The sequence below is a fragment of the Sarcophilus harrisii genome, chromosome 6 (assembly GCF_902635505.1).
Source record: "Sarcophilus harrisii chromosome 6, mSarHar1.11, whole genome shotgun sequence".
Classification (NCBI taxonomy): domain Eukaryota; kingdom Metazoa; phylum Chordata; class Mammalia; order Dasyuromorphia; family Dasyuridae; genus Sarcophilus; species Sarcophilus harrisii.
In genome coordinates this window covers 243156086-243177280 of record NC_045431.1, presented here as the reverse complement: position 1 = coordinate 243177280, position 21195 = coordinate 243156086, and the positions used below count along the sequence as shown (strand labels likewise).

The 21195-nt window shown below is 52.6% G+C and overlaps 1 protein-coding gene across 6 annotated transcripts; it reads left to right on the top strand.

The window, feature by feature from the left end:
* Positions 1-1228: 1228 nt before the first annotated feature.
* Positions 1229-16343, top strand: SPINDOC (spindlin interactor and repressor of chromatin binding). 6 transcript variants are annotated; one of them, XM_031941571.1, is made up of 8 exons: positions 1235-1850; positions 9086-9160; positions 10324-10572; positions 13251-13574; positions 13654-13767; positions 13901-14053; positions 14810-15025; positions 15588-16343. In XM_031941571.1, exons 3-8 carry the CDS (start codon positions 10332-10334, stop codon positions 15794-15796), a joined length of 1257 nt encoding a protein of 418 aa, XP_031797431.1. In that variant the 5' UTR covers positions 1235-1850; positions 9086-9160; positions 10324-10331; the 3' UTR covers positions 15797-16343. The 6 variants fall into 6 exon arrangements, with proteins under 6 accessions (XP_031797436.1, XP_031797431.1, XP_031797432.1 ...); XM_031941572.1 differs by having other exon boundaries at positions 1235-1936; XM_031941574.1 differs by having other exon boundaries at positions 1236-1850; positions 14840-15025.
* Positions 16344-21195: the final 4852 nt, after the last annotated feature.

The following is a 21195-nucleotide window of genomic DNA, read 5'->3' as shown; positions in this document are numbered from 1 at the left end:
ATTTGGGGTCGTGGATCCAGTGTGAGCCCTCACACCCAGCTTTCTCAGAGACAGAAATCATGCTCATTACTCTGCTTGTCTTTTTGGCTGATGTATATGGACCCTAAGTCTCTACACAGATATGAGGGGAATATGAACTGTTAAGTGGTTCCACAAGTCTTCTGGGAGTCTTTCCTTGTAAGGACAGTGTTATAGAAGTGATGGGCTCTAGGGTATGTTTTACAAACGTGTTACTGTCCAGTTTTGGGAGTCCGTTGCGCTGTGAACATTTCTTTTGTGGTAGCGGAAATAAATAGCTGTCCTATACCTGACATGCATTTGTACACTAAGCATCCTTTTCTATTAATACCTTTAGGGGAAATGCTAGACATTGGCCAAACCTAGGAGATTTTGCAGAGATTTTCTCTGCTCCAGAGAGAGCACATATGTGTATGGGGGAGGGGGAGAGATTGGGCAGGGGAAGGTGTAGACAGAATTCTCTTCTTTTGGGCTCAGGCTTCAAAGCTGGAGCTCCTTTGTGACAAAGGTCACCCCGCGGAACCACAAGTAACGCTTTTAACAACTTAAAATATTTTAGCACCCCAACTGGCTTCTTGCTTTTCCGTTACCTAGTCGATTTGAAGTAGTAAATTATATTTGCTGGTTATCTTCACGGAGCAATTAGAAGCTTCTGGATCAGACTCACAGGTTCTGAACTCAAATGTTTGCTCTGTTTTTTATTACTTCCCTTCACTGATGTAGAACAGCAACTTCTTTAAATTATTATTACTGTTGTTTTCTGTAGTCTTCTAGGGTCACTTATCTAGAACTGGAAAGTCTTGATAGACCATCTAGTCAATCTTTTCTTTTTACAGCTAGGGAAACTGAGACCAAGTCCCCAGTCTGTCCACTGTCACACATGTAGCAAGTATGAGGTCTTGTCAGTTATTACTTTTGGCTGGACTGTGGTTTTATAATCTAGGGAGGGATCTCCCTTCTCCACTGCAGAGCAAATTGTCTGGGCTCCCTGACCCTGTCAGGGGGTCCCAGAGCTCCAAATTATTTTCATAGTGATTCTACCTGTCTTAACATACCAGGTTAATTTCCTCACTCATCCACACAGTCAAGAAATGTCAGAATTAGGACTTAAATTCTAGTTTTCCTCATTCCAAAACTTCCCCTCGGTCTACCCAATTCCCCACTCTTCCTCTCCCATGATCCCTCTGTCTACTCTGCTTCACACTCTTCCTCTCCCACGATCTCTCTGTCTACTCTGCTCCCCTCTCTTCTTCTCCCATGATCCCACTGTCTACTCTGCTCCACACTCTTCCTCTCCCATGATCTCTCTGTCTACTCTGCTCCCCTCTCTTCTTCTCCCATGATCCCACTGTCTACTCTGCTCTACACTCTTCCTCTCCCATGATCCCTCTGTCTACTCTGCTCCACACTCTTCCTCTCCCATGATCTCTCTGTCTACTCTGCTCCCCGCTCTTCTTCTCCCATGGTCCCTCTGTCTACTCTACTCCCCACTCTTCCTCTCCCATGGGAGCCGCTTAATTTGTGCCCAGTTGGAATTCTTCCCCAGCCCAGAGAGCAGAAGTCAACCTTAGTTAAAGCTCACTTGCAGAGCTTTCCCCCCCGGGAACTAGGGATGGTCATTGTACCTTTAAGAAGGAAAAGAATCATGCCAGACTGACAGTTAACTGAATGACAGAAAGAATCGTTGAGACTCCCATGAGAGAGAGAATTTGACTTCTAAACTGACAAACTCCCAAGGGAAAGGACCTTCGGGGGAAACTCCAACCTCGGAAGAGGTTGGGACTCAGAATTAGCTGATGGAGAGACCGTGAGAGGACTCCCACAAGCAGCCGGTATTATCAGACGCTTCATGGAGCATTAGCTCTGATTTGTTTTCTATGGGACTGTTTCTCGAAATGAGAAAGAGTTAAAGGGGGTGGTGAGTGAGAATACTTCATTCTATTTCCCCTCTTGTTTTTGATGACTCCCAAGCTTCATGAGCTTTTCTCACTGCTGATAATATTGGGAATATTTATTTAGTCCTTCAAGTTATTCCTTGTTACTATAATAAATCCTGTGCAGAGTAACAGGAGTATTTTATGTCTTTGTGACCAGGAGATTTGAGATCAAGAAAGAGAGGAACTAATAATAACCCTGATGGGAAAGGGGGGTTTTCTCTTAATTTATGTATAAACTGGGATGGGGGCTCAGAGCTAACTTATTAATAATTGCTAACAATTATTGAGTACTTTAAGGTGGCTAAAGACCTTTTTATAAGCAATTTTACCTGATCCTCACAACGACAATGGCAGGTAGGTGTGGTTATTATCCCCATTTTACAGATGAGGAAACTGAGGTTTTCCCAGGATCACACACAATTCTCAAGCAGAATTGGAACTCAAATCTTCCTGACTCCAAGTCTAATCCCATCACCGGGGTACTATCTAGCTGCCTACAAAAAAAAGTAATAGGAAATATTGTAATTTTAAATTAGTGAGGAAGTATCAGAACACACAGTACTCCGTTATTGCCTTAGAACTCTACCACATGGTACCGTAACAAGGGACTGAGCCAACGGCAGAGATACTTAAGTGTTAGTGGGGAGCCAGGCCCAGTCAAGTTACAGATAGCGGCCTTCTCCCCAAATCCCAACATGCTCATAATAACATTAGAGAAGGGCTGGTTTTAATTCTTCAGGCCTAGTAAGGCAGAAGTCAATGTCCCCAATCTTGTGTGTAAGAGGCAGACTTCCATACCGGGGAAATAGACAACGTCTGTCTCCTTAGCCGTTCCTCTGGGCTACGGAACCCTGAATTTTAACTCAGTGCTGTGGGGAGGACTCAGTGAGCTTCTAAGGATTGTGGAGGACAGAATAGCCACAGCAGGCCAGGGGAAAGGCAAGAGTCGTCCGGGCTTTCCAAAAAGAGGGAAGAGGGTGCATTCTGTGTGCTGCTGGCCAATGAGCTTGAGCTGGGTTACTGCCAAACTTCTAGCATCTATTACTCACCTTCTCAGCATCCTCTCGGCCTTCCAGGTACCCAAGCTACGTGTTATCCCTCACTTCCTGCTCTTTCTCATCCCTGTATCCAGTCGATGTCAAGTGCTATCATTCTATCTCCTTAACATCTTGTGTAACTCCCACTCTAGTAGCTTTGCCAAGAAGACCCTTAAAGGGGTCAGGAAGGAATGATTGAAAAACGACTGGCTGAGGATGCTGACTTTGGTCCTCTCCAGGAGCAGGCCCTCAACCCTTCACACAAGGACTGTTGCAATCATTTGCTACTAAATCTCCCTGCCTCGATTTTCTTCTCATTCCCCATCATCCTCCATTCCACGCCATCCTCCATTCCGCTATAAAATCAATCTTTTTAACATGTAAGTCTGACCATATCACAGCTCTCCCGCACCCCCAATCAATAAACTCCAGAGCTCCTCTTTTACCTTTAAGTTCAAAACCAGGTAATAGGTAAGTAATGTTTTGCAAGCCCCAAAGCGTCAGATAAATGCGATGCTATGATTAACTCACCCAGAGGAGAGAGCCCAGCCAAGGGGGTGGTTGGGAGTAGCAAAGAGTTTGAATATTAGGGAAAATATCCCAGGATCAGAATTATGTGAGGGCAGAATGGGCTTCCTGGAGGTGCCGGTGCCCTCTCCTCGCTGGTGATCCCCGCGGAGAAGACGGGTGTGGGGCAGACTAAATGACCTCCGAGTCCTGAGACCATGAGTGGGCTGAAGAAAGGCTACAAGAGGGAGCATGTGTCCAACAAACTTTCCCAGAGCCAGGGGAGCGAGCAGGCACTAGGGCAGCCCTCTTCAGGACAACAAAGTCGATTTTAATGTGGCTTTGCAAATAAAAAAAAACTAAGAAGCCTTTAGTAAGTGCTCACGGTTGCATACATACATACACCCCCCCACAAATACATGTGTACATACACACACGTAGCCGTCTGTGACATGGGCAAACACACATATACATGGAGCCACAGGGCACTTACTATGGCCTTTGTTGGACCCCGAGTTAGGACTTTTTGGTCACTGAACACGTAAGGTCTGCGGAAGGAGGCAGGAGGACTCGGATGATTACCTCTGGTGATTTTCCCGGATCAGGGGAGCTTGGAGGAAGGAGCGGATGGTCTCTACTCCAGCTTTCTCCCCTGCCCTTCTCATGTGATATTGGGAATCATGGGATAGATGTTGTGGTCCAGAACTCTCAGCTCTCACAGAAGAGGTCAGATCATGGGAACCTGACCCCAAACTGGCCGTTTTCCTTCTTGGCTCTTACCCCAAACCCGCAGTTTTCCTTTTGGGAAATCTCTAAAGCAAACCTCGGGCATCATTCAAATCTAGATTTTTCTTGCATGTGGATGATAGGGTCTCGAGGTTCCAGTTCTAGGTCAGTTCTGAGTTCAAGAGCCACTGAGCGTGAGTGTTTGGGCACTTCTAGAGAGAGGGAACATTTTCTGACACTGTTCTGATATTTTCATTGCCCGTGTGCCCATTTGCACCGGGCCTATCCCTTCTTGGTCAGGACATTCCAAGCATGGAAGCTTGGACTCTCTGAGGTTAGGGACTGCCTTTGGCTCCTTGTGAGATTTGTCAGACGTTCTCTCGTGGCTCCCAGCCTGGGAGCAGAGCCAGGGTGCCCTCACGCAGTGACTTCATGAGACTGTCCTCGCCCTCCAGAAGGGCTTTTGGAGGCTGCAACCCACCGAGGCAATGCAGCGTGATGGAGAGTGTCAGGAGCCAGGAGCACTGGATTCGAATCGTGCTTCTGCTGCTTGCTTTTCACGAGCCTCCGTTTCTTCCTCTGAAGGAAGAGGGGTGATCTGGATGGGAGCCACTGTGTGAGGGCACCTGAAGAGCCCCTTCTGATCTGTGCCCATGCCAGGCTCTTCTGGGATGGAAGCGACTGATGGATTTCCAATGGGCTCTTGAAAGAACTCCATTTAAAGGAGGAAGTTTCAGAGGCCTGGATTCAAATCCTTCATCAGACAACCATTAGCTACAAGACCTTAGGTCACCTCCTATGCCTCCACCTACCCACCTGTAAAGTAAATGATGACTTACATCTGTGATCTTGTGTTTCCAGCCTTGAGTGCCACTGAACGCCGCAGTCTCCCTCAGTATTCATCTGCCTGGCTTGTCTGGGCTCCTGCTGGACCCAAGTTCCCCAAAGCAGCGTGTGTTCAGATGTCTCAAGAATCCCTTCTTCTGGAACGGAAACTAGCTCAATCTGGTTTTTGAAAGGCTACCAGAGGGGAAAGGATCAATTTCCCATCAACCCCAACTTTCCAGCCATGCGCCATTTGGGTTACCCTCTTAATGTGGGAATCCACTGGAGAACTTTTCCATGGGAAGTTTTTCTCCCTTGAAAGTGAGAGGTGGACTTTCAGCCGACCCAAAGTCTAAATCTCTAAAGCCTCCTGTGCCTTGGAAATCTACCTGACTAGATGGGGAGGAGGGGAGCTTCCCCCTCCTAGCCCCCCCTTTTTTTTTATCTAGTTTTATTCTCTCTTGTTTTCCAAGTTTAACTCGACATGAGTGTGAGCTAGGAGAGCTTTGAAAATTTGAATTTGTCCAGCTGTGCACTGGGGGGAGAGAAGGGAAGGTCTAGGTCCCCCCACTTTCACCAAACTTAATTTGGGGAATGTCTCAAAACTCTGGTGGGACCATGGCATGGAGTGGGGGGGGGTGCAGTCAGGTCAGGACGTGCCTGATGGACAATTGCTGAAGCCCCCCAAATTGCCCGAGAGTTATCTTGGATTAGAGATAGGGACCAATGTGCCCCAAAGCACCCCTGTTTGATTTGTGGGAGACTATCAGGGAATTAATAGATCAATTTGAAGGGTCGCATCAATTGAGGGGCAGAGGCCATTGTTTGGAGGTAGCTGAAGGGTTACTCCTGGAAAGGGGGAGAGGAGGAGTGTGGCCTCTGGTACCAGATTGCTTGAGTTTTAGGGACTAGAGCTGCCTCTTGATGACTGGCTGACTGAGAACCAACTTCCCCAAATTAAAAAAAAATTTTAAATTTTATATAATTGTTCATTTTTATCTTCTGTGATCCTTTCTACGTTTGTGAATTCCTCTCTGTAGATCTAAAGGGCAATTTCTTCCTTACCTCTTTAATTTGTTTATGTTGACAACCTTTATGACTAAGTCACAGACATATTTAGAACTTATCTTGGTGTATGGTGTGAAATGTTGGTCTTTGCTTAGTTTCTGCCAGTTTGTTTATGGAGAGTCCGCTCTCAGCGGTCTCTAGGTCTACAGGCCCTGGATGTCAATGGAGGCCAGGAGAGCTTCTCTTCTTGCTTATTTGTTTCTCTGGGCCTTCACTCTACCTTTCAAAAGTCCATACCTTCTGACTGTGGGCACTTGGCAGGAGGATGGAGTTCTTGGTTTGGGGTTCCTGGTCTGAGTGGAAAGCTGAAAGAAAGTTTGAGGGAATTTAAAGGTGCTTACACTAATACCTTTTATTAAAAAAAAAAAAAAAAATGAATGGTCAAAGAAGAAAGAACTTCATTATTGAAACATATTATGGGAACAGGGAAGACTGGAGTTCATTTTAAGAGGAGGTGTTGACACTTTAGTACAAAAAGCTGCTATTCCAAGAGTAATGTGAAATGGCTCCCTGCCCAGAGAAAAATTATAGAACAAATTTAAAAAGAATTTAAAAATCAAATGAGAGATATTGAGAAAAAAATTAAAAAATAAATTTAAAAAAAATCCGAAAAAAACAAGATTATGAAAAAAAAGTTTACCTACTAAAAAAAAGTTCAGTCTTAAAGATGAAAATAATTCTTTGAAAATTAGAATTGATCAAGGAGAAGTCAATGAAGCTATGAGAGATCAAGAAATAACAACACAGATTATAAGGAATGAGAAAAAGGAACAGAATCTGAAACATCTTGTAAGAAAAATCTGGAGAACAATCAAGAAAAGAAAATATAAGAAGAATTGGACTGCCAGAAAGTCGTGACCAAAAAGAGAACCCTGACACAATACTGCAGGAAATAATCCAAGAAAATTGTCCTGGAGTCATAATACATGAGGGAAAAATAAAAATCACCTCAAGGAGATCCTTTGTAGAAAACACACAGGAATATTGTTGCAAATTTTTCGAACTCCCAGATCAAAGAGAAAAATTTGCAAGATATATAAGAAAAAAGCAATTCAATTATGTTAGAGCCACAATTAGAATTGTACAGGACTTAATTAATAGCTACAATAAAAGACCGCAGGTCTTAGAATCCTACCTACTGATGATCCAAAGTACTAGGCCTGTGCCCCAAAATATCATATCCAACCAAATTATAATTTTGAATGAGAAAAAATGAACTTGCAGATTTTCAGGACTTTTTATCCACCAAACTTGAATTTAACAGAAAATTTAATTTGTTGTTACCTGTTTTGAATCCTCCCTGATGTTTTGCTGGGCACATGACAAAGTTCTGTTTTGTTTTGCTTTATTTTGTTTTGTATTCCTTTTCTCCTTTTCTTACTATTTTTTCAAATAAACCAAATTTTTAAAAAACGAAACTTCTTAACCCAGCCAGCCCAATTATATGGAGTGAGAGAAATGATTATTTCTCTCTTACATTAATAACCAGTTATTGAATTAGGACTAAAGTTTTTTTCCTTTCCTAGTTCCCCATTCTTTACAAGGTTAAATCAACCTCTGAAGAATAGGGCTGATAGTAAAAGTGCATTTAATATTCTCTTCAATCTTGTTCAGACCCCACTATACCGGGGAAGCGTGTTGTGCTCTGCTTAGGATTCTACATTGTCGCCTGAGGTGAGGGTCTGGGCCATGTCCCTCAGTCTCTCATTAGAATAGGATCACCTCTCTCTCTCTCTCTCTCTTTTTTTTTCATTGATTTGTTAACTAATCAGAATTGATTATTAGTTTTGGGATCACCTGTTCTTCCAAAGGGATATAAGGATTAACAGGCTGCCATGATTCATCTTTGGTCCACAAGAGATAACCAAGTGACCATTCTTGAATTCTTTGTTAAGCCATAATTGATAAAAGGATGAATTAATCTAGAAATTGTCACTCCTTCTCCATGGCTCTCTGGAAAGGAGAAAAGGGATAAATAGAGGGGGAAATTTAGACCTTGTAACAAAAAACATAATACAAATTTATTTCCTTTTTTTTTTTTTTTTTTTTAGTTCTTTTTTTCCAATTCAGCATTCTGTCAGCCAATCAGGAATCACATCCCCTTAAATTGACACCACCCAGCATATTCAGGGCGCTCTCAGAAAACTGTTCTTGAGTAGAAAAGGAACTACATTTTAATTAAATGCAATATAATTTGATTTAGAGTCAGGAAATTGTCACAGCTGGGGGCAGAAGGATGCTCCACTTTGGAACAGGTGGTTTCCCATTTCCCCAGTGTAATCACCTTGATCTAACGGGAGCTGTCTTACTTCCTTTTTTTCTGTCTTTCCAGCATTTAGCAAGCACTTAACCAAAGCTTATTGGCTGGGCACACAGTAGGCACTTAATCAATGCTCCTTGATTGGACCTACTAGGTTTTCGGTCACCAAATGTTGGGGAAAGAGCATTATGGACCCTAAAAGTATGTTGGGTCTTAGGTTTTCTCAAGAGAATTTATAGTCTAAACCTAATTCTCCAAATACACTGCTAAGACCTTGTCCAAGGGAAGAGGAGAAGATTTTATTACTCTGGGAAGAGCAAGCTTAATAGCTTAATCTCTCTGGGGTTTTTAGCAAAGAAAAAGGGATTTAGCGATTAAGAAGGGGTTTAAGAGGAGAGCTAAATTCCCCTGGGGAACTCCCAATTAACCTAGGAGAAAACACCATTAAAGGGCCTGGCAAGTTCCTAATGAACTTCCGGCTCCATAAGGTGGGCTAAATTCCTAGAAAAGGAGTGTGTGTGTGTGTGTGTGGGGGGGGGGGGATCATAACCACGGCAGCGAACCCTAAAAAGGATTCAGCCCCTTAGAAAGAGTTAGTGGGACTCTCAGTGAGCAACTGACCCTTCAAAGGAGATAGATTCTAATATAGAACTATAACCTGGGGGGAGGGGAAGGGACGTCTAACTCGGCTTTCTGATTGGATGCAGCAAACTGTGTTGTCATGGAGATTTGGTGCCAGCAAGAAACAAAAGACTCACTTAAGACCCAAAGGCCCACTTAAGGTGAGATAATCTTATCAATGCTCCTCCTGGCTTGCCTCGGGGAGTAGCTTAACTTCCCGACCTAGAACTGCAGGCTTTCCCAAGTCTGTGCCGGCCTAGCTCCCCAGGACCTACCTCGTTAGGCCCCCAGCAGTCAGCCTCACGGTGCCCTCGGCTGGACACACAGTAGGCATCTACGCAGTGCTCCTTGGCTGGGCATACAGTGGGCGCCTAAGCAGCGCTCCTTGGCTGGGCATACAGTGGGCGCCTAAGCAGCGCTCCTTGGCTGGGCATACAGTGGGCGCCTACGCAGCGCTCCTTGGCTGGGCATACAGTGGGCGCCTACGCAGTGCTCCTTGGCTGGGCATACAGTGGGCGCCTACGCAGCGCTCCTTGGCTGGGCACACAGTGGGCGCCTAACCAGCGCTCCTTGTATGGCTATCTAGATAGACCCTTAGTGGATGATTCTTGGCTGGGCAACAGCAGCACTTGACCAGCCCCTTTTGGCTGGGCACACGATAGGCACTAACCGGCTGCCTCGGCACACAGTAGGCGCTCAATGGGTGCCCACGGCCCGGCCCGCCGCTGCCGCTAGCCCAATCGCTCCCAGGCGGCTGCGCCCGCGCTGCCTGGGAGGGAGTGGGGGGATGGGGGTGGGGCCCAGGCAAAGACTGAGGCCGGATCCGGATCGGTCCGGAGCCTGGCGGCGCTTTCGCTTCGGATCTTCTGAATTTCTCTTTCCCCAGGGGCGCCCTTCATTCATAGGGCTGCGCCGCGGCCTTTGTGCCGCCTGGGGGCGCCCGAGCGCTCCCCGCCGGCGTTCCCGGCCGGGCGTTGGGGGGCGGGGCGCGAGCGGCCCAGGGCGGCCGGCGATTGGCGGCGGGCGGCGGCGGGGGCGGGGCCGGGGGCGGGCTCCGGGCCCCGGCTCGGACAATGAGCAACCATAGACGGGAGAGCGGCGGTGGGTGAGGGGCCCGGATTGAGGACGTTCCCCCCGCCGGGGTCCGGAGACTCTATGGTGGCGGGGAGGACCCGGGCTGGGCGGCTGCAGGTCCGTGACACGCGGGCGGCGGGCGGAGGGCCCGGGCCGGCCGGGGAGCGGAAGAGGCCGGGCCGGAGGGGCGGGGGCGGGCTGGGCCGGGCCGGGCCGGGCGCCCTGAGCCGCGCTCTCCGCCCCCCGCCAGGCAGGACCATGGCCCTGAAGGCCGAGCCCGCGCCGCCGGACTGCATCCAGGTGACGCTCAAGTGCGAGGACGTGGAGGAGGTCCGAGTGGAGGACGACGGGGACGAGGGCGAGGACGGGGGGTCCCGGGCCCAGGCCCCCACGGGCCGCTGGCCCCCGCCGCGCCGCCGCCGCGCCCTTCCGCCCGCCGGGCCTCCCCCCGAGCCCTCCATCCCCATCCCCGCGGCGCTGCGGGAGCCCGTGCTCCGAGGTGAGGCCGCCGGGAGCGGGGGCGGGAGCGGGGGCGGGGGCTCCCGGGGAGGGGGAGGGGCGCGGCCGGCAGGGGACCGCTCCGGGGTGTCTGAGCAGAAGCCCCGCCTGGCGCCCTGCCGCGGGGGGGCGCTCGTGGGCCCGGGACCCCGGAGGGGGGGGCGCCCCTGTGCGGGCGGCCCCGCCGCTTTTTCATTTTTGTGTAAGCGGAGGCCCGCGGGCGGGGGCCTGTGCACCTGACGTCCCTGGTGGATTTTGGGGGACCGGAAGGGCCTGGGGGGGAGTGAGGTGTCCAGGGTCACACGGCCCTGCCCCCCGCTGCTGGGCCGTGCTCTGCATGGGTGCACACGCGTGTGCGCTTGTGCACCTGACCCCGCGCCACGGCGTGCACGCGCAGACTTAGGGACGGTGCTCCCGCCCACTCCCGCGCCCGGTAAACTGAGGCTCAGAGACGCGCCCCCGTTGTGTGTGTGCGCGTGCGCGCGCAACTTTGTCCTGGGGTGTGTGGCTCCGGGCCTCTGTGCGCATCAGTGTGATTGTGTATAGGTTGTGTGTGTGTGTGTAAGGCCCTGTGGGCACCACTGACAGGTATAGTGTGTGTGTGTGTGTGTGTGTGTGTGTGTAGGTACACACAACTTTGTCATGTTGTATAAGGCCTTGTGCCTCCTTGGTGTCAGTGTGTGTACACACAACTTTGTCGTGCTGTGTCTGACCCTGGGCCTCTGTGGGCATCTCTGACAGCTATAGCTCGTGTGTCTGGGCAGTTGCACATGTGTTTGTGTACACACAGCTTTGTCGTGTTGCGTACGATCCCATGCCTCTGTAGGCATTGGTATGACAGCTGTGGGGGTGTGTGTGTGTGTGTACACACAGCTTTGTCGTGTGCAGCAGTTACACGCTGTGTACGCACAACTTTGTCGTGTTGCGTACGGCCCTGTGCCTCCATGAGCATCAGTAAGACAGCTATAAGTGCATGTGTGTGTACACAAACTTTGTCGTGTGCAGCAGTTACACACAACTTTGTCGTGCTGTGTCCGGCCCCTGCCTCCCTGACAGCCGTAGCGTGTGCGTGAGACGCGTCGTAGGGGCAGCCGGGTGGTCGGTCCTGCGCCCCCAGGAGCTCAGGTTAAAGGGCAGGAGCCTGTCAGAGAGCTGGGAGGGACCACAGCTCATACAGGCAGGTCCAGAGTCACCCAGAGACTGGTGGGACTCTCGCCACTTTTGACCCGGAGTGACTTAGAGTTTGGTTATGAATGAATGAGAAACACAAGCAGTTATGAAGTGCCTACTGTATGCGGTACATTTTAAAGCCCACGGCTCAGTTGGCGCTAGAGAAGTGCGGAAGGCCGGGGAGGACTGAGCAGAGACGCCGTGGGTGCTGCCGGCCCTGGGCAGTCAGGGAGTCGGTCAGCCGTCCACCCTGCCGCTTCCCCGCGCACTCAGGCCTGTATCGGGAAGCACTCACTCCGTGCTGGAGTCCCTTCGCTGGCGCAGATCGCTGCCCGTCCCGGGCAGCTCTTGTCCTGTACCTGGTGGTTTTGTTGGGGTGGTGCTCAGGGCAGGCCCGGGCCAGGCTGGGTGGGAGGCGCCCGTGGAACATTCCAGAGCGGGCAGCTGGCGTGGTCAGGACTGGGGGCACCAGCGGGGGAGCGGTCCTGGTGGAGATTTGGCCGCGGAGGGCCTGCGGTATGCCTGGATTATGGGGGGTGTCAGGGTGCCATCCCCCCTTCAGAGTCTGGCCGTAGGAGCAGAAGCTTAGCCTTGGCACAAGGAGGCCATTCGGGTCAGGGGGACCCGGGTGCTGGAGCACGGCGTTGCCGCAGAGGCCTCTGGGTAGGTTGGGGGTTGCCACCCTGAAGGAGCCCGTCCTCCCGGGCCTCTGCACCCCATGGAAAGGCTGGGTGTGGGGCCCTGGGGGGTCCCCGTAAAGGGGGACTAAGGATGCCTGGCGTCCCCGCCGGGCAGCCTCGGGACTCGGCCTTGCCAGCCGGGACCCGTGTGACCAGTCGCCCCCGCCAGCTCTTGGGGCTGCATCTGGGCTGTGGCCTTGGGAGGGCCCCGGGGCTCCTGGGTCAGGGGGCACCAGATCTGTGCAGAGCAGATAGGGCAGAGCTGGGTGGGAGGGTGGGCAGGGAACCCGGTCCTGAGGGGGCAGCAAGCCTGGAGTCCAGGGAATAGGGAGTGGGGGGTGGGGGATGCCCAGCCGGGAGCGTGGCAGCTGGCAGGAGGGCAGCGGGTCCTGCTGTGCCCATGGTGAGGGACGGCCAGTTCCAGATGCCCGGAAGGTGGGTGGTGATGGATGCCAGCTGGGCCCCGTTGGGCCGATGGTGCTTCTGAGGGTCGTTGTGGGAGCGGGGTGGGGCATTGCACCTGGGAAGAGGGTGAGGTCACTGTGGGGGGGGGGGGGGGGGAAGAGGGCCCAGGAGCAACGCGGGAAGATCATGGGACCAGAACTGGGGGGGCCCAGAGTCCCCAGAGGAGGGAGTGGCCACAAGCCCGTGGGGGGCCAGAGGGGCCTTTGGGTTTGGTGACAAGGAGCCACGGTCCCCTTGGAGGCAGCTGAGCCCCCGGGGCTGCGAGGGGCAGGGAGCTCCACCTTGGGGGGGCTGGGGCTGAGAGCGCGGGGAGGCCGTGAGCTCGGCCTCCCTCCCAGCCGGCTCTCCGCTCTCCCCTCCCCAGTGGGCCAGCCCGAGAACGTCCCCCTCCCTGGGCAGTGCCAGCCCGAGACCAGCGCCGCCGGGAGCGAGGAGGCCGAGCCCCTGCAGTCATGGGAGCAGGAATACCTGGTGGGCAACAGCCCGGGGGGCAGCGGCCGCGCCCTGTGCATGGTGTGCGGCCAGGAGCTCCCCACACCTTCGGCCCGAAGTGCCCGGCGGCACATCCTCCGCCAGCACCCCCACACCCTGGGCCTGAGCCCCGGTGAGAAGAGCAACATCCTGGAGGCCTGGAGTGAGGGCGTGGCCCTGCTGGACTCCTTGGAGTCGCCCTCACCCCCCAGCACAGGTAGGGAGGCGGGCGGCGGGGGGCCGGGGCCAGGCCGGGGGAGGCAGAGCTGCTCAGGGGGCTCTCCGCTCTGGCCCAGACCCTCCTGAGACACCGGCCGAGATCGTGGTGCTTCTGGACTCCGAGGAGAAGCCTGAATCCCAGCTAATCCGGAACCGGCCTCGGGGACTCCGACCTCTGCAGCCTCCACCACGTAAGGAACTCCCTCCCTACCCCCTACCCAAAGACTCCCTCCCCACTTCAGCCTCCAGGTAAGGCGGGAGTAAAGGGCTGCGGCGCCCGCAGCTCCCCCGGCTCTCCTGAGGTTGGGCCGCTCTCGCTCTCAGCTGTCCCCCCAGTGGTCGACGTAGGGACCAAGAAGGTGCGGACCCAGCGATGTAAGGAGGTATCCGGGGAGGCCCCTCCCAAGAAGAAGAAGGGCAGGGGCAGGACCTCCGGCAAGGCGAAGGCTGTGGCCAGGCCCTTGTTCCAAAGCCCAGGTAAAGGGGGCCGGGCTTGGGGGGGACAGTGTCCAGAGGCCGGCCTGGGGAGGAGGGGGAAAAGGGAGGTTCCCGGTGAGGTCAGAGGGCGCTTGGGAGCCACCTGCTCTGGCCCTTGAACTCGGGGTTGAGCTAATGGAGGCTTGACCATGTCTGCTCTGGGGGCTGCCCCTCCCACCTTCCCTCTCCCATTTTATGGACGCCAGGGGGTTCTCTGACCCCGCTGCTGGGGGGCCCCAAGCCTACTCTCTGTGGCCTTCCACCCCCTTCCCTGGCCTGGAGTCCCACACGCTCCGGGCTTCCATTGCGGTGCTTACACGGGCAGTAACGACAGTGTTTGGGCGGCCCCCGGGTCGCAGTCACCCCATCTCTGCCACGTGGTCCTCATCAGGAGGCTTTTGGCAAGGGCTCGGGCTTAGAGAAGGAGCGCCTGGCAGTGGCCCGGCCCGGAGGGGGCTCCAGCACTGGGGGAGAGAAGCGGGTGGGCCGGCCTTGGACAAGGCTGGGAAGGGAGAAGGGAGTGAGTGGTGACTTGTCAGGGTGCTGACGGAGGGAACCAACAAGGCAGCCGCTGCAGAGGGGGCAGTGAGGAGAGAGATGGTCTTCAGGGAGCCTCGGAGGCCCGATTTGCCTCAGTGTCCTCAGCTGTAAAAGGGGAAGAGGAAGGGTGCCTCCTGCCCGGGGCCTGGCAAGGCTAGGACCCTTTTGTGAGCGGGCCCACAGACTGAGGCCACCTCTGTGCCTTTGCTCCCCCAGAACTCCTCCCCATCCCTCATGTCACCTTAGAGCCCTTCTCGGCGCCCACCGAGGTCCGGCACTTCACGGACGGCAGCTTCCCCCCGGGCTTCGTCCTGCAACTCTTCTCTCACAGCCAGCTGAAAGCCTCCAAGGCCAGGGCCGCCCCCCTGGCCCCCAAGGAGGGAGAGCCGGTGGCCCAGGAGAGCCCCAAGCCCCCTCAGAGCCCCTCCCCAGGTAAGCCCTATCCCAGGCCAGCTCCCCTCGGGTGAGTCCCTCATACTCTGGAGGGAGATGATGGGGAAAGGACCCCCCAGGCAGGCCTGCCCCTTTGCGGTCCCCTGGCCCGACCCGGCCCAGCTTGCTGTCTGGGAGAGCTTGGGACAGACTTGTGGAGGGCAGGGGCCACAGGGTTTCTCTCTGGGACCCGGCATCTCCCCCAGAGGACCCGCGGTCACCACGGTGGAGGCCTGGAGGGTCCCTCTGCCGGGGCCGCTGTGAGCCGGAAGGGTCCGGAGGAGGTGGGGCCTGGGCCCGCCTCATGGGGGAAGCAGCTAAGAGGGAGAGGTCTTGACTGGGTCCTGGCCGTTCCTCTGAGCCAGGCCGGGGCTCTCGTGGGCAGGACCCACCTGCCTGGCGTGCTGGAGCCCGTTTCAGGAGGGCCTGGAGGGGAGGCTCGGGCTGGAGAAGAGGGGGTTGGGGAGCCACCCCCCTCCACACCCTCCTCCCTCCCCAGTCCAGGAGGGCCCAGGCCCCTTCCCCTGGCGGCTCTAACACTTTCCTCTTCATCCCTCCCCAGCTCCCTCTGCGGGGCTCCGAGGGACGCTGGACCTGCAGGTGGTCCGAGTGCGCCTGGAGGAGCCCCCGGCGGTCAGCCTGCTTCAGGAGTGGTCCAAGGCACCCCAGGGGCCCCGGACGGCGGCCAATGAGTCCCCGGGCTGGCAGGCCGTGCTGGCTGAGTCCAGCGTGGCCGCCCGGGAACAGCCCGAGGCTGGGCAGGGGGTGTAAGGGCTGCTGCAGGGGGAGGGGCTTCTCGCCCCTCCCCCGCAGACCAGCCCGTCCATCAGAAGACTCTGATGGAGCCAAGCACTTGAGCAGGGGGGAGACGCTGCTTCTGCTCCCCCCGGACGCTGCTACGGGTCTGGGGTCCGCACTGCCGGGCCACCGCTGTCCTTGCACTAGGGTTCAGTGTCGATGGAGAGCGAGAACTCCTTTGACCCACTGTGTTTACCCTTCCTTTCCCCACTTCCCCACTTCCCGCCGGCACAGTGCCTTACATAGGAGGTGGGCACAAGGGGGGACCCACTGGAGCCCTCCACTACCTCGGGGGGAGCCTCCTCTCCCCCCACCTCCTCCTGGCCCTCCCGACAGGGAGTTCCATCACTTCTTTTCCCTCCCCCCCAGCAGGGCAGGGGGAGCTCCGGGGTGGGGGGAGCTCTGGAGACTCCAGGCTCTGCCCACTTTCACTCTGCCCACCCAGCCTCTCCTCCCCCAGGTCTTTCCCTTTGTACATACCCCTTTGTTGACAATAAATTATTATTTTTTATGAAGTAAACTTTGTGGAGGTGATCGTTGGGAATGGGCGGGCAGGGCACCGGGGCGTCCAGGTGGAAGAGCTTCCCAGGGCACTGGTGCCAGGGAAAGGCTCCCCTGCAGCAGCTCTTGTCCACCAGTGGGAGCCCAACCCCCACGGGCAGCCCTTCAGAGGGCTGGAGAACCCCGTGCTTTGAGCCTCTGCTGCTCCCGGGTTTTGGCCAGGCAGGTGGCAGTTGTGCTCCCTTCCCCAGGCTCAAGCCTCCCCTTCCTTCCACACACAGCAGGGTTGGGAGGCCCCCTCCCCATTCTGCTCACGCTCCTAAAACGCCTTCAGATGGCAATCCCTTCCTAAAATCTGGTTCCCAGAATGCCCGAGGGTCGTTGCCCCGGCTTGGAGAACGAGCCTCGGCCTAGGAGCCTGAATTTTGCTTAAATGGAGCAAATAGGAGACGTGCTTGGGAACAGGACTCGGTGCTTCTGGTTAGGTTGTGGGGCAGCCTGGGGGCTTGGGGAGCGGCCCACCTGTGCCTGAGCCTGGATAGGGTGATGCTCGCGGGTGCCCTGGGGAGAGACAGCCGGTGGGAGGAGAAGGTCCTTTGGTGCCCTGGGGGATCAGAATAGAGCCCCCCTGGTGGAGGGAGGGGAGGGTACCGCTTGTGCTGAGTCTTGACAGAAACTTGGGAGTTCTGGGAGGCGGAAGTGAGAAAGGAAGGCGGTCCAGGAGGCAGAGAGCACGGCCTGGGCAAAGACCAGGAGTTAGGATGTAGACAAAGGGGAGAGTGTCTGATGGATGGAAAAATCAGGGGGAGGTAGATTATGAGGGGACCCAAGGCCCCAAAGAGTTTCTGCTGGACCAGGGGTGAGCAGCTGAGGGCCCAGTCCGGAGCGCTATTGAAACACCAGTGCCAGTGGCGTGATGATTTGGGATCCCCTGACCTTGGGGCTTCTGTTCTAAGGAGTCCAGGGGCTTCTGCCCAGTCTATCTGAAGACCACCCTTATTTCATCTGGAGCTCACTTCCCAGCTTACCCTCAGCCACGGAATAAACATCTATGATGGAAAGCCGTGTGAGCATATCTCCTTGCTTCAGTCTCTTTACTGGATTCGAACTTTTGTCCACTCAGAAATGGCGCGGAATTGTGTAAAGTCCGGGTTAGCCTCTGATGCCTTAGAATCAGCCGGAGTCAGGATAAGCAAAAGTCATTGGTCTTTAGGGGGAGAAGTGAAGGGGATGGACACACGAGCTCCACAACCTTCCTTCTCTTGGTCTCCTGCCAAAGTGACCCTGGCTGCTCTTAGTCCACCCCCTAATCCCTCCCACAATTCTCTACATACACCAATTATCAAGCCAGCACAGAATGGTGGGAAGGGCCATTGCATATGCTAATAGAGTATCGTCCAATTGTCCAAATGGTGATTAACCTTAAGTGCTGTGTTGTCCGACCCCAGTGCAGCCTCTCAAGAGTTTCAGCCTTTACGAGATTGCTCTTAATAAACTTTGCCCCTTGACTAGCAGATGGCTTCAAGCTTTTGAGACACCTCGCAACACCGGTCTGGGACTTTTGGGGTCCCCCCACCTCAACCTCGACACAAGGGCTGCAGCAAAAGTAGAATCCGCAAGACTTGGCAATGAGAAACCGGCAGGATCGGATCTGGGAAGTTAGACGAGGGGAGAGTCTAGGAGGTTGCAAGCACCTCCGGGGATCCGGCGTCCTTACGGCAGGCTTAAGGAAAATGGTGGCCATCTAGAGGCAAGAACCCTCCCCATCAAGGAACCCTCCCTTCCACTATCTCTGCGCCTATTCTCCCTCCCCAATGGTCCTCATCCTCTTACTCTCCCCATCCCTGGGAGCTTGAATCCTGGATGACCAAAGAGAGGGTGCCCTCCTCCACAAATCTCTGCTGTCCACCCATCCTCGATCGCCTCAGCTGCATCCCTCCAGTGTTCCAGGACATCAGCCCTTCCCCAGGACTTCCCCTCTATAATTAGCTGTGGAGCTCTTCCTTCTTGCCAAGGGCACATCTCAGTCCTGCCCCCCCACACCTCCCCTACTCCCCTCAGAGGCGGCTCATGCTCATTGGCCTCAGAGGTCCCCGTTGCCCACTTCTAGAGCGCTCTCCTGCTATGTTTTCTCCTTTGAGCTTCCCAGTCTCCAAATCTATCGCCCAGTTTGGCTTGTGGGTGCCGTTCCTTGAGGCTGAGTCCCTCCATCCTGCTCTGGCTCTTCTCCCCTTACCTCTCTGTTCCTTAGTCTGCTTAATTCCCACAAGCTACTTCTTAATTCCACGTTATATTCGCAAATCCCAGGTTCTGGATTTGACCTTTAATGACTCCTACCACCCCCACCCCCACCCCCACGGCTTCTGAACAGAGCTGGAAGAAGTCACGAAACTGTTAACTGGGTCTCTGCAAACTTATCTCCAAGTGGGCCCTCACTGGAGCAAGGCAATCCTCTCCCTAATTTTGTCCCCATTTCTCTCTCTTCTGGCCTTCTCTTCCTTCCGTGACACTTCTTCCCAACTCTCTCAGCTAGAGTTCTTCCCTTAGGCTTCACCAAAAAATTGCAGCCACCCCCTGAAAGCTTCTTCTTCCCTTCTCACCATTCCTCCGCCTCTTTGCTCTGTTTTATGTGTATACCACTTGTGTAGAATGTAAGCTCCCCGGGGGCAGGGATTGCTTCCCTTTTGTCTTTGTGAGCTTGATGCAAATGAATGCCTAAGGGATGGCTCTGGGATTGCCAAAGTGGGCCCTGTGGAGAGGAGTCCTTCATCAGGAGTCACTGGAGTCTTGAGCTGGAATGAGCCTTGGAGGGGCCAGTGCGCCTAACACATAGTGGGTGCTTTGTTAAAAAGTGATTGCTGGGGCAGCTAGGTGGCACAGTGGAGAGAGCACCAGCCCTGAAGTCAGGAGGACCTGAGTTCAAATTTGAACTCAATCACTTAACACTTCTGGCGGTGTGACCCTGGGCAAGTCACTTAACCCCAATTGCCTCAGCAAAAAAAAAAAACAAACAAACTGATTGCTCACAATAGTCAGAAAACCTGTAAACAGCAGAGCTGGAACAAGAAAGCTGGCCCTCTATCCCCAGGACTCTTTCTTTCCCATCACCTTTCTCCATACTCAAACAACAGCCATACTCTGTTGACTCAAATTTTAATCCGATTTGACCTTTGGGTTTTCATTCCTTGGCCATAAAATGGTAAAGAGAATAAATAAATAAGTCCCTTTCTCTTAGGGATCAAATGAGAATGATATGGAGAAAGTTATGTGGAATTATAGACAATTTCTGTTAGACGGTGAGCAATTTAATCTCTCAACGAACCTCATTAATGAGCGAAACGATTTAAAACAGCATCAAATTACTATCTTGCATTCATCAAATGGACAAAAATGAAAAGCAAGGAAACTCCACAAGTCTGTGGAGAAGCATGTGCTCCTACCTGTGGGACTGCCACTCGTTAAGGACAGGAATCCGGTCGCTGGAGTGAAAGTGACTGAAAGAAATCGTGCCCTTAGGTCTAGTGGAAAAAGAGCTCTCTGAGCAATTTGGAACTCTGCCCAAAGGGCACTCAAACTGAGAAAACCCTGTGATCCAGCAATATCACTAACTAGATCTGTATCCTAAAGAGATCCAGATAAGAGAGGGAGAGAGGGAGGGAGGGACAAACACAGAAAAGGAGCTATAAAAGAATATCTATTTTCTAGCTCTATAAAATAAAATTTTGGGCAGTTTGGAAGGAAGGAAGGAACAGAGATAAGGAGGGAAGGAAGGAAGGAAGGAAGGAAGGAAGGAAGGAAGGAAGGAAGGAAGGAAGGAAGGAAGGAAGGAAGGAGAAACAAAAAGAGAAAAGAAAAGAACCTATGTAAATGATTATGTATTTTCTAGCTCTATAAAATAAAATTTTGGGCAGTTTGGAAGGAAGGAAGGAACAGAGATAAGGAGGGAAGGAAGGAAGGAAGGAAAGAGAAACAAAAAAAGAAAAGAAAAGAATCTATGTAAATGATTATGTATTTTCTAGCTCTATAAAATAAAATAAAATAAAAGTTTGGAAGGAAGGAAGGAAAGAAACAAAAAAAGAAAAGAAAAAACCTATGTAAATGAATATATTTTCTAGCTTTATAAAATAAATTTTTTGGCAGTTTGAAAGGAAGGAAGGAAGACACAGACTAGAAAGGAGAAAAGGAAAGAAGGAAGGTGAGGGAGAGAAACAAAGAAAGGTCCTTTTGGACCTATTTAAATATGTATTTTCTAGCTCTATAAAATTTTTTTTTGGCAGTTTGGTATGGCACTGAATAAGTAGACTGTCATTTTTATTATATTACCTTACCCATGAGCAATTGATAGTTTTCCTCTATTTTTATGAAAAGTGTTTTGGGTTTTAAGGGAGTTTTTTTGACAGATGAAAATCTGTCCTGGCAGGTAGACTCAAATATTTTATACTGTCCACAGTTATTTGAAATGGAAATCTTTTTATCTCTTGCTGCTGTGCTTTGTTGGGAACATGTAGAAATGGTGATGATCTATGTGGTATAACTGTGGTTTGAGGCCCATATGAGATCTCTAACTGAATTTGGGAGTCGCTAAATTATAATTTGTTATCAGTAAGTTTTTGATTTGTCTATTTTATGTACTTATATACTGGGGATCACATAAAAATTCTTGGGGCAAAAAGGGGTCCTGAGTGGGAAAAGTAAAGAAGCCCTGTGTGCTACAGGAAATAATGAACAGGTGGGCTTCAGAAAAATCTGGAAAGACTTACATGAACTGATGCCGAGTGAAGTGAGCGGAACCAGCAGAACACTGTACACAGTAACAATTATCTATTTGAAAATAAAGCTTTAATAAAAATAAATTTACAATTTTTTAAAAA

What these genes read in the sequence shown, in the direction of transcription:
- SPINDOC (XM_031941571.1), top strand. Translation starts at nt 10,332, where the DNA reads ATGGCCCTGAAGGCCGAGCCCGCGCCGCCGGACTGCATCCAGGTGACG. An exon ending in GCCCTCACCCCCCAGCACAG is followed by an intron (nt 13,575 to 13,653) that starts GTAGGGAGGCGG and finishes GCTCTGGCCCAG; the next exon opens with ACCCTCCTGAGACACCGGCC. An exon ending in CCCTCAGAGCCCCTCCCCAG is followed by an intron (nt 15,026 to 15,587) that starts GTAAGCCCTATC and finishes ATCCCTCCCCAG; the next exon opens with CTCCCTCTGCGGGGCTCCGA.